The 19,701-nt window shown below is 44.6% G+C and overlaps 1 protein-coding gene across 1 annotated transcript in view; it reads right to left on the reverse strand.

The window, feature by feature from the left end:
- LOC124795972 (WD repeat-containing protein 46) overlaps positions 1 to 19,701 on the reverse strand; it is a 64,857-nt gene that overhangs the window by 24,211 nt on the left and 20,945 nt on the right. Inside the window, exon 7 of the mRNA XM_047260057.1 lies at positions 10,296 to 10,395. Within this exon, the coding sequence (XP_047116013.1) occupies positions 10,296 to 10,395 (100 nt within the window). The remainder of the gene's footprint in view (positions 1 to 10,295; positions 10,396 to 19,701) is intronic.

Here is a 19,701-nt window from a genome sequence, read left to right on the forward strand (position 1 = left end):
CTAGGTCTATTAAGGAATATGAGCCATGAATCGAGGGATTGGGAGCAGGGATTGTGTAGCGATGGATGAAGATATTGTGTAGGTTCAGTGGATGGCAGAATACGACTGTGAGGAGAACATACACAATATCCTCATCCATCCCCACACAATCCTTGCTCCCAACCCCTTGCCTCATGGCTCATATCCCTACCTGTGAAACCAGCCATGTAATCTACAAGCTAAGCTGCAACCACGGTGCTGTGTTCCACATGGGCATGACAGGAAACAAGCTGTCTGCCCGTATGAATGGTTACCAATAAACTGTGGCCAAGGAACAACTGGACCACCCTGTTGCTGAGTACACCACCCAATACAATTTTCATCATCTCAATGACTGCTTCACAGCCTGTGCTATATGGATCCACCCCACCTATTCTGAATTGCACAGGTGGAAACTCTCCCTGCAATATATATCCTATGTTCCCACAACCCTCCTGGCCTCAACCTTCATTAGTCATAGTCCTCACCCATCTAGCCCCTGCCCTGTTCCCATTCGAGTACTACACAGCCCTCTATTCCCTGCATGCTCCCCACCAGCACTTTACTGTCCCTCACCCTTGTCCCAGTATCCTTTCCGCTCTCCACCCCGGCCTCCTCATTACCCTCACCTAGTTGCCTCTCCCACCATGTGCTGCAGCTGCGGCTCATAGTCTGGCTTCAGATGCCAGAGACTGTGCTCATGCGAGTGTGTGTGTGTGTGTGTGTGTGTGTGTGTGTGTGTGTGTGTGGTCTATTTTTGACAAAGGCCTTGTTGGCTGAAAGCTTATTTTGTGACATTCTTTTTGTTGTGCCTATCTGCGACACAGTGTCTCTGCTATATGGTGAGTAGATACTATCGTTTTCATAATATTGTTACATTCCATCCTGGATTTTCCATTGTTACGTATGATGGTTAACAAGTTTTGGTGTGGTACTGACTCTAATGCTTTTTGGAATTCAAGAAATACAACACCCACCTGTCTTCCCTGATCCATAGCTTTCAGGACGTGATGTTAGAAAAGCACAAGTTGGATTTCAAAAGATTGATGTTTTTGGAATCCATGTTGGTTGACATGGATGACATAATTCTGTTCTGGATACCACATTATGTTTGAGCTCAGAATATGTTCTAGGATTCTACAACAGACAGATGTCAATGGGATTGGACAGTAGTTTTGTGGGTCATTTTGCTACCCTTCTTGTAGACGAGTATGACCTGCGCTTTCTTTGAACCACTGGGCACAGTATTTGTTTGATGCATGTATGCTATATAATGGTTAAAGAAAGGGCCTCACTCAGCTGCAAATTCTGTATAGAATTTGAAAGGGCTTCCATCAGGTGCATGGCTTTTCTAAAGTGTTGCGATTTCAGTGTTGCTCAACACCACTGACACTAATGTCCACATCACTCATCTTTGCAGTGCTGTGGATATAGACTCAGGCAGTATCCATGGATCTTCCACATGGGTCTTGACATTATCTGTGCTGCCACTGACAGTATTAATATATGAGCAAAACATCTTTGGGATATGAGAGATGTCTTAGCGATAAGATTCTGCTGCTATGATAATCAGCAAAGGCTTCGTGTATTGCCCTTTGGACAGCCAAACAAGTTTCATTCAGCAAATCTCTATCTACAGCCTTATGCTTAGCTTTACATCTCTTGTGCAATGATCTCTGTTTATTTACAAAGACTATTTACGATGGACAGTTCCTTCTGTCCTACAAGGTCTATCCACGAAACTGTTGGGAGATAAAAGTCTCTGCGGTTTTCCCCGAAATTTTTGATTAAATTTCAGGATATGCTTGGTGGTCAACAGATGGATCCAATTGTAAGTTAATGCCTAGCCTTGATACCAAGTCTTGTGAAATCTCAGCTGCACCTTTAATTTCTGTCTCAATCAGTTCCTTGTCAACTGTGAGACAGACAACCTCCACTACCTGACTAGCTTTTCCTTTCCACTTAGATTTAACTGGGATCTAAAAAACTCTCACTGGTGTTGATTGCAGGTTTTTCTTTACCTAATAGTATGTGAGTTCTGCTGATTTGTTATGTGTTCTCCAAATCCTGGCACACTGACGTGAATGATTTGGTAGTCGATCACTAGGGTTTTAATAGTCTCATCTCTGTCAGGTCATTTCTTTCGGTCTTACACTCCTACTTCTTGTGCAGCCACCATTATGTGACCTGCTTGGAGTCACGCATCTTAAAAACATTTGTGAGCTCCCCAGACACACAGTAGATATCTGGATAGGAACCTCTGACCTGCAAAACACCCCTGAGCCATTTAAGACGGAATTTCATTTTCAACCCAATCACAAATGTCCTTATTCCAAGCAGTCACTGCCTAGCTTGTCACAGAACCTCTAAAATGAGTGGTTGAAGCCTTTCTCCTAACTCACAACCATGGGGCTAAAATCAGTTTTAGGGACAATGCTACAGACTGTGAGCTTGTTGAAATTATGGTCATCTCAACATCCTCTGTCAATTGCTTGAATGATCCAAGTATGAAACTGTAGCAACAACAGGCATTATTTGTTCCAGCATGTACCACAATCTGCAGCTCATTGCACCCCTTTCTCTCAGTAACTGGCAGAGCACTGGTAAGTTCACTTAAGTCCATGAGGTGATCCTTCTTATCCTCCACTGTCACTACCCTATGGGGTAACATTATTTTCCATCTGATTAAATTGCTTCTGATTAACACATCACCATACTTTTACTCTTGTTTCCACCTGACACAAAACATGGCAGCTTCCTGACAGGTAAAGTATTCTCACTTGCTCAATGTCAGTTGCGGTGGAAGACATCACTTCAGTTTTATAGGACAGGAAGATTGGTGATGTGCTTTGAGTTCTCCCTGATCCGTACTTCCCCTGTAACGGGAGCCTAGAATTATCACCAACATTCAACTCAAAGTGAAGTATATGATCATTTGATAGCAACTGACTCACACTGGGCTCAAGAATAGCATTCACAGTGGGGCTGTAATGTGGTTGGAGGGAATTGACACCATGAATCCTGCAGGGCTGTCCTTAAGCCCATAAGAGTAAAAGGTCATGGAGATATCTTCTGAACAGCACATCGCAAGGCACCCCGGTATGTACAAGGCAAAGTTTTTAAACTCAGAAGAGTGTTCATAGAGCCACTCTGTAGCAATTCTGGACATGTGGGGAGTCGCATTGTCGTGCTGGAATTTCCCACGTATGTCGGAATGCACAATGGACATGAATGGATGCAAGTGATCACACAGGATGATTACGTATGTGTCACACGTCCGAGTTGTATCTAGACATATCAGGGGTCCCACATCACTCCAACTGCAAACACCCCACACCATTACAGAGCCTCCACCAGCTTGAACAGTCCCCTGCTGACATGCAACGTCCACGGATTCATGAGATTGTCTCCATACCTGTACAGGTCCATCCGCTCAATGTAATTTGAAATAAAACTTGTTTCACCAGGCAACATATTTCCAGACATCAACAGTCCATTGTCGGTGTTGATGGCCTAGGCAGGGTGTAAAGCTTAGTGTCGTGCAGTCATCAAGGATACAAGAGTGGGCCTACGGCTCCAAAAGCCCATATAGATAATGCTTCATTGCATGGTTCACATGCTCACACTTGCAGATGGCCCTATGTTGAAACCTGCAGTAATTTGCAGAAGGGCTGCACTTCTGTCAAACTGAACTATTCTCTTCAGTCATCATTGGTTCTGCTCTTGCAGGATCTTTTTTCAGCTGCAGCAATATTGGAGATTGGATGTTTTACCAGATTCCTGATATTCATGGCACACTCGTGAAATAGTCGTACGGGAAAATCCCCACTTCATCACTAGCTCAGAGATGCTGTGTCCCATCGCTCATCGGTTTCTTGCCAGATTATCGAACATATTCTCAGTTCAAATATAATGAATTTCCTTGAGACAGAGAAGTTGCTGCCCATGCATCAGCACGGCTTTAGAAAGCATCGCTCCTGCGAAACGCAACTTGCCCTTTTTTCACATGATATCTTGCGAACCATGGATGAAGGTTATCAGACGGATGCCATAGTCCTTGACTTCCAGAAAGCATTTGACTCGGTGCCCCACTGCAGACTCCTAACTAAGGCACGAGCATATGGGATTGGTTCCCAAGTACGTGAGTGGCTCGAAGACTTCTTAAGTAATACAACCCAATACGTTGTCCTCGATGGTGAGTGTTCATCGGAGGTGGAAGTATCATCTGGAGTGCCCCAGGGAAGTGTGGTACGGCCGCTGTTGTTTTCTATCTACATAAATGATCTTTTGGATAGGGTGGATAGCAATGTGCGGCTGTTTGCTGATGATACTGTGTACGGGAAGGTGTCATCGTTGAGTGACTGTAGGAGGATACAAGATGACTTGGACAGGATTTGTGATTGGTGTAAAGAATGGCAGCTAACTCTAAATACAGATAAATGTAAAATGCAGATGAATAGGAAAAAGAATCCAGTGTGTCTGAATACTCCATTAGTAGTGTAGCGCTTGACACAGTCACGTCGATTTTTTATTTGGGCGTAACATTGCAGAGCGATATGAAGTGGGACAAGCATGTAATGGCAGTTGTGGGGAAGGCGGATAGTCGTCTTCGGTTCATTGGTAGAATTTTGGGAAGATGTGCTTCATCTGTAAAGGAGACCGCTTATAAAACACTAATGCGACCTATTCTTGAGTACTGCTCGAGCATTTGGGATCCCTATCAGGTCGGATTGAGGGAGGACATAGAAGCAATTCAGAGGCAGGCTGCTAGATTTGTTACTGGTAGGTTTGATCATCATGCGAGTGTTACGGAAATGCATAAGGAACTAGGGTGGGAGTCTCTAGAGGAAAGGAGGCGTTCTTTTCGTGAATTGCTACTGAGGAAATTTAGAGAACCAGCATTTGAGGCTGACTGCAGTACAATTTTACTGCCGCCAACTTACATTTCGCAGAAAGACCACAAAGATACGATAAGAGAGATTAGGGCTTGTACAGAGGCATATAGGCAGTCATTTTTCCCTCATTCTGTTTGGCAATGGAACAGGGAGAGAAGATGCTAGTTGTGGTACGAGGTACACTCCGCCACGCACCGTATGGTGGATTGCGAAGTATGTATGTAGATGTAGATGCTCCGACTATAACACCACGTTCAAACTCACTTAAATCTTGATAACCAGCCATTGTAGCAACAGTATCTGATCTAACAACTGCACCAGACACGTCTTATATTGGTGTTGCTGACCACAGTGCCGTATTTGCCTGTTTACATACCTTAGCATTTGAATATGCTTGCCTATACCAGTTTCTTCGGCGCTTCAGTGTAGAAAATAGCTGCTGCAAATCAAGTTAGAAAGTTGATTGAATGAAAGGGGTGAGATATTCTTAAGGAAGTGGACGAGTTCAAATGGCTCTAAGCACTATGGGACTTAACAAGTGGAGGAGCGTTTATAGCAAATCGCAGGACCCATAAGTCATACAAGGTCCAAAATAAATCTGACTCTGAACTCATATGGCCAAGACTAACAGTGATTTGTGGACTTAATATTTACACTGGCCATCATGTCCAGACATATTGGTTGTAGAATCATTCAAAGATAGGCTTAAACTCTATAGTTTCATAATACCACGAGCATGGAGTAGTAGCAGTGGGGTGTCATTTTAATTTACATAGTACATTCTTAGAAAATTGCAAGTATGTTGGTAGCAGAAAGTAGAAACACCCCTACGAAATAAGCGTGAACACATTACCAGATAATTTGCCTGAGACCATCAGTATGATAGTCCACAAGTGAAAGACATATTTCAGACACTGTGGTTACAAACAGACCGAATCTTGTGTTTCTGGAAGTTTTCCCAGTGGAGTGGATATATTTTTTTTTTTTCTTTTTTTTTTTCTTTTTTTTTTTTTTTTTTTTGGGGGGGGGGGGGGGGGGTGTGCATCCAGGATATTAACAACTCTTGTATCAATATTTTGGCTGACAACCTTTCAGTTTTCTCCAGGTGAGTTGCTTGCAAGATTTTTAAAGCACTTTACACCATCATGGAGTAAACACACATGCATCAGAGATAAAACTGTTAATGACAACAGCGTCTCTCACTGATAAAAGTTTAGGCCTCTAAGAGCAGAATGAAGCAAGTGCACAGTTACAGAATTTACATTGCTTAGGAAGTATTTGGCTGATTATTATGGATGACATATGTTGAAATGCCAGGCAGTGAAGACTTAACATTTCCTTTGAGAGTGCAGCAGACGTGAAGTGAGGGGTTTCTATGATTAGTTGAGCTGGAAACCCTCGTCTCGGTTAAGCAGATTATCTGCTAATTGTATTTCCACAGCTTCCTTGACCAATGAAACCCAGTACGATGAGACTGTCACCAGTATTTTAAATTACCCATAATCCATGGAATGGCCAGTGGAAATAAGAGGGTCATTCAGTAATTAATGAGACAAACTGGTCTGAGGAAAAAAAACTGTTAGCAGGGCAAGTTTGGTACTTTTATGGCTTTAAGTTGGCATCACTGGGATGAACCCTGATCAGCTGATTTATCAACATTGTTTCGTTTATAACCTCAAAAATACATTTCAAGATGGCAACTCCATTTGAAACATCCACATTAGTTGAACAACATTCTGTTATTCGTTTTTTACTAGCTGAAGGCGAGTAACCAGTGAATATATACTTTAGAATGTCTAAACTTTATGGTGAAGGTTGTATGAATCATGAAAATTTTTACAAGTGGATAAAGCAGTTCAAAAATGGTTGCAACTCAGTGACTGACAAACAGTGTTCTGGTTGACCAGTTGTAGTTTCAACTCCCTCACTTGAAAGTCAAATTGATGAAATTATTCATGGCGACCACCGTGTGACTGTGGAAATGATTGATAATGTTCAAGTTAGTACTAGTACAGTAAAAAAAGGTTCTGAGCACTATGGGACTTAACTTCTGAGGTCATCAGTCGCCTAGAACGTAGAACTACTTAAACTTAACTAACCTAAGGACATCACACACATCCATGCCCGAGACAGGATTCGAACCTGCAACCGTAGCGGTCGCGCGGTTCCAGACTATAGCGCTTAGGACCGCTTGGCTACCCCGGCCGGCCAAGGAAACAAAGTTGAGAGTGTACACAAAGCCAAAGGAACATTATGAAAGAGAACATGAGCACTTTTTCAACAAAATTTTAACTTGTGATGAAAATTGCGTTCACTATTATGAGCCAGAATCAAGTATGGAGTGGAAGTACACCGACTCACCTGTCAAGAAAAAATTTAAAATCCAAGCATCAGCAGGAAAAGTAATGTTGACTGTGTTTTGGGATGCTGAAGGTCCAGTCTTTTTTATTATCTCAAAGAGCAGCATACTACTCGGATTTGTTTTTAAACAAGGTAAAGCCAGCCATGAGAGAGAGATGTCATGGATCTCAGAAGAGAGGTGTGACTCTCCAGCAAGACAATGTACATCCTCATATTGCTCAACTAACCTGTGAAACCATCGACAAAATGGGTTGGGAAGTACTGCCTCATCCCCCTTACAGTCCCGATTTAGCACCTCATGATTCCCATTTGTTTGGTGCAGTGAAGGAGGCATTACAAGGGAAGAGGTTACAGGACAATGAGGAGGTGAAAAAGTTAGTGGGAAATTGGTCCAAACATCAAGAGTTCTTTCTAGCTGGAATAAAAAAGCTTGTAGCCTGTTGGAACAAGTGCATAAATGTTCAAGGGGATTATGTTGAAATAGAAAAAGTGTTGTTTTGTAAAAAAACACACATCAAAAAGGTTTTGCATCACCCCAGTTCCCACAACTCCTGAAGACAGACGTTGACTGTGGATACTGTATCACAGGTACAGACTCGTTCACTGTTCAGAGATGTCATTAAACCCGCCCAAAGATATAAACAACCATGCATGAGCAGTGCCTACTAGACGTCGGGGGTCCGACAGCCGATTAGTTACAGTCATTCCACAAGGAAGGACGTACATGGCTCGTGTTGTCTGTAGTTCAACTATGCCTAGGCAGTCAGTACCATGGTTCAATCGTATCCGCATTGTTACTTTGTGCCAGGAAGGGCTCTCAACAAGGGAAGTGTCCAGGCATCTCCGAGTGAACCAAAGCGATGTTGTTCAGACATATAGAGAGAGATGAACTGTCGATAACATGCCTCACTCAGGCCGCCCAAGATCACTACTGGATGACTGCTACCTAGTTTATGGCTCGGAGGAACCCTGACACCAGTGCCACCATATTGAATAATGCTTTTCGTGCAGCCACAGGATGTCGTGTTACGGCTCAAACTGTGTCCAATTGGCTGCATGATGCGTAACTTCACTCCCCACATCCATGGCGAGTGCCATCATTGCAACCACAACACTGTGCAGCGCGGTACAAATGGGTCCAACAACATGCCAAATGGACCGCTCAGGATTGGCATCATGTTCTCTTCACTGATGAGTGTCGCATATGCCTTCAACCAGACAATCGTCAAAGACGTGTCTGGAGGCCCGGTCAGGCTGAATGCTTTAGACACACTGTCCAGCAAGTGCAGCGATGTGGAGGTTCCCTTATGTTTTGGGGTGGCATTATGTGGGATCGACGTACGCTGCAGCTGGTCATGGAAGGCACTGTAACAGCTGTACAATATGTGAATGTCATTCTCAAACTGATAGTGCAACCATATCAGCAGCATATTGGTGAGGCATTTGTCTTCATGGATGCCAATTCGCAACCCCATCATGCACATCACGTGAATGACTTCCTTCAGGATAATGACATCGGCCAACTAGAGTAGTCAGCATGCTCTCCAGACATGAACCCTATCGAACATGTCTGGGATAGATTGACAAGGGCTGTTTATGGACGTGACCCACGAACCACTTTCTACATCTACATTTATACTCCACAAGCCACCCAACGGTGTGTGGCGGAGGGCACTACGCTGAATAGCTATTAAGGAGTGGGACAATCTGGGCCAACAGTGTCTTGATGAACTTGTGGATAGTATGCCACAATGAATACAGGCATGAATCAATGCAAGAGGACGTGCTACTAGGTATTAGGGGTAACGGTATGTACAGCAATCTGGACCACCACCTCTGAAGGTCCTGCTGTATGGTGGTACAACATGCAATGTGTGTTTTTCATGAGCAATAAAAAGGGCATAAATGTTGTTTATGTTGATCTATATTCCAATTTTCTGTACAGGTTCCGGAACACTAGGAACTGAGGTGATGCAAAAATTTTTTGGTGTGTGTGCTTTTTTCTCCAGGCCGATTTGTGTCTCTAATTATTGAATGACCCTCATACTATGTTCAGTCACTGTTACTTGTGGGCTGTAGAAGGCGAGTGTTTCACTGGTGTCCATTTCAACAATCATTTACAGTGCATATTGCTTGTTGTATGTACCTTTTACCATACTCATAAGGAATTTCATACATACCCACACAAATACTGTATGTAAACTGGCCATTCCATTGATTACAGGCAAGTTACAATACGGGTTGCAGACTCGTCCTACTTTAATACAGTGGTCAAGAAAGTTGAAGAAATATAATTAGCTGACAACCTGCTCAACCAAAATGACGGTTCCCAACTCAACAAATTATGGAAACCCTTCGTTTCAAGTCTGTGCTCTTGAAGTAAGTATTAGTCTCCAAGTTTTTCCACATGAAAATTTGAACATATGCCATCCATAATAGTCAACCAAATACTTGGAAAGCAATGTGGATTTGCTGACTCTGCAGTTGCTTTGTTTTACTCTTAGAGACATGAAGTTTTATCTGTCAGCGATGCTCATGTTACCAACAGTGTTACCTCTGACACACGCATATTTACTCCACAGCGTAAAATGTATCAAAACTCTTACAAGGAATTCATCCTGAGAATGGCTGAAACATTGTATGCCAAAATATCACTACAAGAGTTAATAATATCCCTGAAGCACTCTCAAAAAATGATGGAATATAATACCCAATATTTTTGGAAGAGTCACTGAACCATAATGTGGTTAGGGATCTTTTGATCAACAAATGCAAAAATGCTCTGAGAGTATTTGAGTTTGTTGAAACTAATAGACAGTACCAATCAATTAAAAGACAAAATGAGAAAATGTAATTAAAATTGGACAAACACAGAAAACTGTGGTTAAAGTTCAAAGACATTTTTCTCATTTCTGTCTCATAAAAAACTCATCAACACTAGAATTTTATCAAAACTAAAAAATACCTAAGAGAAACTCAATTATAAAAATACATGTAATTAAATTTCTGTACTTTTCTTACATGCCTGCAGGGTCAACAGCTACAGCCAATAGTGGATGCTTGTGGCACAACATTTTGGCAAGTGGTTCACGGACATTTGGACTCCACATAGTTACAGTCCCTGGTAGCATAAGAAATAAAGATATAGAATAAATAAACTAATCACAATCTCAGAAAAAATAGTAGATACATGTGTAGCAGTAAGATGGGTATAAGAATAAAAGGACTTCAACTATAGAAATCCTAGATTGTTAACTTTTTAGTGTGATGACAGTTAAATCATGAGCAACTAGAGAACCAATATCTAAGTCTTTGCACTGCCTTTTATCCTCTTTTCTTCAGACATACAAAAAAAACTTCGCAATGCCTATTGCTGCCTATTTTGTTTCTAACACACTTATAAATACTAATCACGGAAAGATAATGTAATAAAGTAAATTGCATCTTAACAGACCTTAAGAATACTACTGGACTCAGAGGTTAAACCCTGTATAACAATTAAGCAGCTTACAGCAAAACAAGGGTAAGCACTATAATGAGACGCACAAAGTATGCTCCTTCAAAGTGTATCATAATTAATGGCAAAATTCTTAGATATTACAGTGTCTGTGCCATGTCACTAGTTTCCAAAATGACATTCTGAAGAGGCAATGCAAAGACAGTGTGTCAAACTGTTACTTGGAGAGCTTACTTTTTCATTAGTCCAGGTGTTCTTCTTCAAGGAGAGCACATTTGAGAAGGTAGCCAGCAACACAGGCAGCCAGATTTAATAGACTAATACTTTCTTTTCTTCAGACAGCGTACAGTAACTGATGTAACTCAAGTGAAAGTGTTAATGAATAATGCAAAAAATGGTGACCACCGTCCCAGAATTTTAATATTTAAAATTTTAAGTCAACAAAGAAATTTCTTTAGAAGGTAATGTTCATTTGACTTCAAACACTGAGAGATCTAAAGCAAAAACTATATTGCAAATGCGTTATGTTAATGGAAAGTTCACAACAATAAAACAAAAATCAAGGGCAGGCCACCATGTTACTTACCTGCTGAAGGATGCTGGATAGGTCATAGGCATACTGTTTACTAATGTATGTTGGGGAATCTACAGTTATTTATACAAAAAAGCTCAATAATTGCTGGCAGAATGTGTCATTCATTTGCACTCTACAGTCTCCAGGAAACGTCTGGTGATAATTAGGCACAGGAGAAAATTGTTTTATTTCATGACCAAATTGGGTGTTATTTTTTGTCAAGCTCGCCGTTATTTCTTGGCAAACCCAGTGTTATTTTTTGGCAAACCCAGTGTTATCTTTTGACAAATTCAGTGTTGTTTTTTGTCATATTTACTGTTGTTTTTCCTGTCAAATCTGGTATGATTTCTTGTCAAATTCCATGTTTCTTGCCAAAATCTGTGTTGTTTGTTTGCGCCTTCAATTTCAGTGTTGTTGGTTTTGTTTCCACCAATTATGCGGGTTTTTTCCAACTTCAGTGCTGTTTCTTAACAAATTTGGTGGTTTTACAATGAAATGAATACCTCTAGCTGCATAGAGGCATTGATATAAGTCAACGGGAACAGTTGAAAATGTGTGCCCCGACCGGGACTCGAAACCGGGATCTCCTGCTTACATGGCAGACGCTCTACCCATCTGAGCCACCGAGGACACAGAAGATAGTGCGACGCGAATTACGCGAGACCCACCCACCGTCCCCACACCTATACACAGTAGACCACCCGTACAATACTTCTTTAAAGAGTAACACAGAGGTGCCTCACACTGTGCATACCCTGGGGACCCCAGAGAGCATCCCAGAGTGCCCCAGGGAGCTACAACACTAAGAAGCATGCCTCCCGTGAGATCCACATTCCCAAAAACAAAGATGCTGTAACTTACCAAGTGAGAAAGCGTTGGTATGTTGATAGACACGATAAAAAACACACAAACACACACACAAGATAGTACAACTGCAGGGACTTTCATTTTAGCCTCATGTTACACTTTCCACCTTCTAAATACCATGTCTCCCTCACAACATCCCCACAATGACCCCATTAAGTTTTATTTACATTTGCTCCGCAAACATGCCTTCACCCTAGCCAGATTACGCTCCCATATTTTATTTACTCAGGCTTGTCTGACATTTGGCATTACCCCCAAAGGCCTTACACTTAAAGTTCCCATCTCTGGCTGTAACCCTTCTTTCCATCAGCCCTTATACCAGTTCCAAACTGAACAATCCATAGCCCTCACCCGCCTAATCCTTCACCTACACTTCAACTCAGCCAATGAACACACCCGTCAACTCCTATCCCTAATCAAAGTCCTCAATCTTTCCTCTCCCACATCCACACCAGCTGATCTGAGCATCCTCCTACAGGTCAACTGCAAATTAGAGCAGCACACCACCCTCCACCTCAAAAAACTATCCAATCTCCTGGTTTCCCACCTCTGGAAAGGCAACTCACTCACCCTCCACAACCTTTCCAACAAACCTCAACCTCCTCTCATTGCACACAGACCCCATCTCTCCCATCTGCTCAATCACCCACTTCCAGCTCCACTCCCTGTAAAACCTCAAAATTCAAATCAACACAATCTGGAACCACAATACCCCAATTCAGTAGTTAACCTTTCCTCCAAACCTCTCTCCTATCCAAAGGCCTCACCTTCAGCCCTACTCCCAGATTCAACCAAACAGCCCTCGTCAAAGATTTACTGTCCTACACTCATAGTCTCTGCTGGAAATATCACTTTGCCACGATGAAAAATAATCCTAATCCTACTCCTAATGATCCAACTCCCCAAGACACTATCCAAATGGAACCCTGCCTGGAACAGTTCCGTCCTCCGTCACAGCGGGACCCACCTCCTCTTCCTCAAAATCACCCTCTCCAAACCTTCCAGGAATTTCTCACTTCCAGCCTTGCCTCTCCATCTTTCTTGAAAAACCTTAATCCTACTCCCAACATCACCACAGCTGAAGCTGTGATCTATCTGTGATCTGAAGGCTGACCGATCCCTCGTCATTCTTCCGGCTGACAAGGGTTCCCTTCAAGGAATCCCCAGAACCCTAGGCTCCCTACAAAACCTTTCACCTGACTCCATGAACCTCCTGACCCCACCGACACCCCGCATCCCTACCTTCTACCTACTTCCTAAAATTCAAAAACCCAAACATCCCGGCTGCCTCAAACCCAAACATCCCAGCCGCCCCACTGTAGCTGGTTACCAAGCCCCCCTAGAACGCATCTCTGCCTACGTAGATCAACACCTTCAACCCATTACATGCAGTCTCCCATCCTTCATCAAAGACACCAAACACTTTCTCGAACGCCAATGTTACCCCCGGAAACCATCCTTGTAACTATTGATTCCACTTCCTTATACACACATATGCCGCATGTCCAGGGCCTCGCTGCGATGGAGCACTTCCTTTCACGCCGATCACCTGCTACCCTACCTAAAACCTCTTTCCTCCTTACGTTAGCCAGCTTCCTCCTAACCCACAACTTCTTCACTTTTGAAGGCCCGACATACCAACAATTAAAGGGAACAGCCTTGGGTACCAGGATGGCCCCCTCGTACGCCAACCTATTTATGGGTCGCTTAGAGGAAGCCTTCTTGGTTACCCAAGCCTGCCAACCCAAAGTTTGGTACAGATTTATTGATGACATCTTCATGACCTGGATTCACAGTGAAGAAGAACTCCAGAATTTCCTCTCCAACCTCAACTCCTTCGGTTCCATCAGATTCACCTGGTCCTACTCCAAATCCCATGCTACTTTCCTTGATGTTGACCTCCACCTGTCCAATGGCCGGCTTCACACATCCGTCCACATCAAACCCACTAACAAGCAACAGTACCTCCATTATGACAGCTGCCACCCATTCCATATCAAACGGTCCCTTCACTACAGCTTAGGTCTTCATGGCTAACGAATCTGCTCCAGTCCGGAATCCCTGAACTATTACACCAATAACCTGACAACAGCTTTCCCATCCTGCAACTACCCTCCCGACCTGGTACAGAAACAAATAGCTAGAGCCACCTCCTCTTCCCCTTAAAACCCAGAACCTCCCACAGAAGAACCCAAAAAGTGCCCCACTTGTGACAGGATACTTTCCGGGACTGGATCAGACTCTGAATGTGGCTCTCCAGCAGGGATACGACTTCCTCAAATCCTGCCCTGAAATGAGATCCATCCTTCATGAAATCCTCCCCACTCCACCAAGAGTGTCTTTGTGCCATCCACCTAACCTTCGTAACCTCTTGGTTCATCCCTATGAAATCCCCAAACCACTTTCCCTACCCTCTGGCTCCTACCCTTGTAACTGCCCCCAAAGTAAAACCTGTCCCATGCACCCTCCTACCACCACCTACTCCAGTCCTGTAACTCGGAAGGTGAACATGATCAAAGGCAGAGCCACTTGTGAAAGCACCCACGTGATTTACCAACTGACATGCCTACACTGTGAAGCCTTCTATGTGGGAATGACCAGCAACAAACTGTCCATTCGCATGAACGGACACAGGCAGACAGTGTTTGTTGGTAATGAGGAACACCCTGTGGTTAAACATGCCTTGGTGCACGGCCAGCACATCTTGGCACAGTGTTACACCGTCCGGGTTGTCTGGATACTTCCCACTGACACCAACCTATCAGAACTCCGCAGATGGGAACTTGCCCTTCAATATATTCTCTCTTCCCGTTACCCACCAGGCCTCAACCTCCGCTAATTTCAAGTTGCCACCCCTCGTACCTCACCTGTCATTGACTGACATCTCTGACCAACCTCTTTGCATTTACACATGTCTGCCTGTGTCTGTATATGTGCGGATGGACATATGTCTGCTTGTGCCTGTTATGTGCGGATGGATATGTGGGTATGTGTGCGAGTGTATACCTGTCCCTTTTTCCCCCTAAGGTAAGTCTTTCCGCTCCCGGGTTTGGAATGGCTCCTTACCCTCTCCCTTAAAACCCACATCCCTTTGTCTTTCTCTCTTCTTCCCTCTTTCCTGACGAAGTAATCGTGGGTTGCAAAAGCTTGAAATTTGTGTGTGTGTGTTTGTGTTTGTTATTGCCTCTATCAACATACCAATGCTTTCGTTTGGTAAGTTACAGCATCTTTGTTTATATATATATAAATGGTATGTTGATAGAGACAATAACAAACACAAACACACACACAAATTTCAAGCTTTCGCAACCAACGGTTGCTTCATCAGGAAAGAGGGAAGAAGAGGGAAAGACAAAAAGATGCGGGATTTAAGGGGGATGGTAAGGAGTCATTCCAATCCCTGTGCTGGTGAGTTGATAGACACAATAAAAAAACACACAAACACACACAAATTTCAAGGTTTCGCAACCCAAGGTTGCTTCATCAGGAAAGAGGGAAGGAGAGGGAAAGACAAAAGGATGTGGGTTTTAAGGGAGAGGGTAAGGAGTCATTCCAATCCCGGGAGTGGACAGACTTACCTTAGGGGGAAAAAAGGACGGGTATATACTCGCACACACACACATATCCATACACACATATACAGACACAAGCAGACATATTTAAAGACAAAGAGTTTGGACAGAGATGTCAGTCGAGGCAGAAGTGCAGGGGCAAAGATGTTGTTGAATGACAGGTGAGGTGTGAGTGGCGGCAACTTGAAATTGGCGGAGATTGAGGCCTGGTGGATAACGGGAGGAGAGGATATATTGAAGAGCAAGTTCCCATCTCCGGAGTTCGGATAGGTTGGTGTTAGTGGGAAGTATCCAGATAACCCGGACGGTGTAACACTGTGCCAAGATGTGCTGGCCGTGCACCAAGGCATGTTTAGCCACAGGGTGATCCTCATTACCAACAAACACTGTCTGCCTGTGTCCATTCATGCGAATGGACAGTTTGTTGCTGGTCATTCCCACATAGAATGTGTCACAGTGTAGGCAGGTCAGCTGGTAGATCACGTGGGTGCTATCACACGTGGCTCTGCCTTTGATCGTGTACACCTTCTGGGTTACAGGACTGGAGTAGGTGGTGGTGGGAGGGTGCATGGGACAGGTTTTACACCAGGGGCGGTTACAAGGGTAGGAGCCAGAGGGTAGGGAAAGTGGTTTGGGGATTTCATAGGGATGAACTAAGAGGTTACGAAGGTTAGGTGGACGGCGGAAAGACACTCTTGGTGGAGTGGGGAGGATTTCATGAAGGATGGATCTCATTTCAGGGCAGGATTTGAGGAAGTCGTATCCCTGCTGGAGAGCCACATTCAGACTCTGATCCAGTCCCGGAAAGTATCTTGTCACAAGTGGGGCACTTTTGTGGTTCTTCTGTGGGAGGTTCTGGGTTTGAGAGGATGAGGAAGTGGCTCTGGTTATTTGCTTCTGTACCAGGTCGGGAGGGTAGTTGCGGGATGCGAAAGCTGTTGTCAGGTTGTTGGTGTAATGCTTCAGGGATTCCGGACTGGAGCAGATTCGTTTGCCACGAAGACCTAGACTGTAGGGAAGGGACCGTTTGATGTGGAATGGGTGGCAGCTGTCGTAATGGAGGTACTGTTGCTTGTTGGTGGGTTTGATGTGGACGGACGTGTGAAGCTGGCCATTGGACAGGTGGAGGTCAACATCAAGGAAAGTGGCATGGGATTTGGAGTAGGACCAGGTGAATCTGATGGAACCAAAGGAGTTGAGGTTGGAGAGGAAATTCTGGAGTTCTTCTTCACTGTGAGTCCAGATCATGAAGATGTCATCAAAAAATCTGACCCAAACTTTGGGTTGGCAGGCCTGGGTAACCAAGAAGGCTTCCTCTAAGCGACCCATGAATAGGTTGGCGTACGAAGGGGCCATCCTGGTACCCATGGCTGTTCCCTTTAATTGTTGGTATGTCTGGCCTTCAAAAGTGAAGAAGTTGTGGGTCAGGTAATGAGGAAAGAGGTTTTAGGTAGGGTGGCGTGAAAGGAAGTGCTCCATCGCAGCGAGGCCCTGGACGTGCGGGATATTTGTGTATAAGGAAGTGGCATCAATGGTTACAAGGATGGTTTCTGGGGGTAACGGATTGGGTAAGGATTCCAGGCGTTCGAAAAGTGGTTGGTGTCTTTGATGAAGGATGGGAGACTGCACGTAATGGGTTGAAGGTGTTGAGCTACGTAGGCAGAGATACGTTCTGTGGGGGCTTGGTAACCAGCTACAATGGGGCGGCCGGGATGATTGGGTTTGTGAATTTTAGGTAGAAGGTAGGGGTGCGGGGTGTCGGTGGGGTCAGGAGGTTGATGGAGTCAGGTGAAAGGCTTTGTAGGGGGCCTAAGGTTCTGATGATTCCTTGAAGCTCCACCTGGACATCAGGAATGGGTTTACCTTGGCAAACTTTGTATGCGGTGTTGTCTGAAAGCTGATGCAGTCCCTCAGCCACATACTCCCGACGATCAAGTACCACGGCCCGGATATTTGGCATAACCCCGAAAGGCCTCACACTTAAAGTTCCCATCTCTGGCTGCAACCCTTCTTTCCATCAGTCCCTATACCAGTTCCAAACTGAACAATCCATTGCCCTCACCCACCTAATCCTTCACCTACACATCAACTCAGCCAATGAACACACCCGTCAACTCCTATCCTTAATAAAAGTCCTCAATCTTTCCTCTCCCACATCCACACTGGCTATTCAGAGCATCCTCCAACAGGCCAACCGCAAATTAGAACAGCATGCCACCCCTCACCTCAAAAAACTATCCAATCTCCTGGTTTCCCACCTCCGGAAAGGCAACTCACTCACCCTTCACAACCTTTCCAGCAAACCTCAACCACCTCTCATTGCACACAAACCCAGTCTCTCCCATCTACTCAGTCTCCCACTTCCAGCTCCACTCCCTCCAAAACATCAAAATCCCAATCAACACAATCTGGCACCACAACACCCTAATTCAGTAGTTAACCTTTCCTCCAAACCTCTCTCCCAATCTGAACCTCTGTCCTATCCAAAGGCCTCACCTTCAGCCCCACTCCCAGATTCAACCAAACAGCCCTCGTCAAATATTTACTGTCCTACACTCGTACTCTCTGCTGGAAGTATCACTTTGCCACGAAGAAAAATGATCCTAATCCTACCCCTAATGATCCAACTCCCCAAGACACTATCCAAATTGAACCCTGCCTGGAATAGTTCTGTCCTCCGTCACAGCGGGACCCACCTCCTCTTCCTCAAATTCACCCTCTCCAAACCTTCCAGGAATTTCTGACTTCCAGCCTTGCCTCTCAATCCTTCTTAAAAAACCTTAATCCTACTCCCAACATCACCACTGCTGAAGCCCAGGCTATCCGTGATCTGAAGGCTGACCGATCCATCGTCATTCTTCCGGCGGACAAGGGTTCCACGACCGTGGTACTTGATCGTCGGGAGTATGTGGCTGAGGGACTGCATCAGCTTTCAGACAACACCACATACAAAGTTTGCCAAGGTAATCCCATTCCTGATGTCCAGGCAGAGCTTCAAGGAATCATCAGAACCTTAGGCCCCCTACAAAACCTTTCACCTGACTCCATCAACCTCCTGACCCCACCGACACCCCGCACCCCTACCTTCTACCTAAAATTCACAAACCCAATCATCCCGGCCGCCCCATTGTAGCTGGTTAACAAGCCCCCAAAGAATGTATCTCTGCCTACGTAGCTCAACACCTTCAACCCATTACGTGCAGTCTCCCATCCTTCATCAAAGACACCAACCACTTTCTCGAACGCCTGGAATCCTTACCCAATCCGTTACCCCCAGAAACCATCCTTGTAACCATTGATGCCACTTCCTTATACACAAATATCCCGCATGTCCAGGGCCTCGCTGCGATGGAGCACTTCCTTTCACGCCGATCACCTGCCACCCTACCTAAAACCTCTTTCCTCATTACCTTAGCCAGCTTCATCCTGACCCACAACTTCTTCACTTTTGAAGGCCAGACATACCAACAATTAAAGGGAACAGCCATGGGTACCAGGATGGCCCCTTCGTAAGCCAACCTATTCATGGGTCGCTTAGAGGAAGCCTTCTTGGCTACCCAGGCCTGCCAACCCAAAGTTTGGTACAGATTGTTTGATGACATCTTCATGATCTGGACTCACAGTGAAGAAGAACTCCAGAATTTCCTCTCCAACCTCAACTCCTTTGGTTCCATCAGATTCACCTGGTCCTACTCCAAATCCCATGCCACTTTCCTTGATGTTGACCTCCACCTGTCCAATGGCCAGCTTCACACGTCCGTCCACATCAAACCCACCAACAAGCAACGGTACCTCCATTACGACAGCTGCCACCCATTCCACATCAAACGGTCCCTTCCCTACAGTCTAGGTCCTCGTGGCAAACGAATCTGCTCCAGTCCGGAATCCCTGAAGCATTACACCAACAACCTGACAACAGCTTTCGCATCCCGCAACTACCCTCCCGACCTGGTACAG

Source organism: Schistocerca piceifrons, chromosome 1 (genome assembly GCF_021461385.2).
Source record: "Schistocerca piceifrons isolate TAMUIC-IGC-003096 chromosome 1, iqSchPice1.1, whole genome shotgun sequence".
NCBI classification, from domain to species: Eukaryota; Metazoa; Arthropoda; class Insecta; order Orthoptera; family Acrididae; genus Schistocerca; species Schistocerca piceifrons.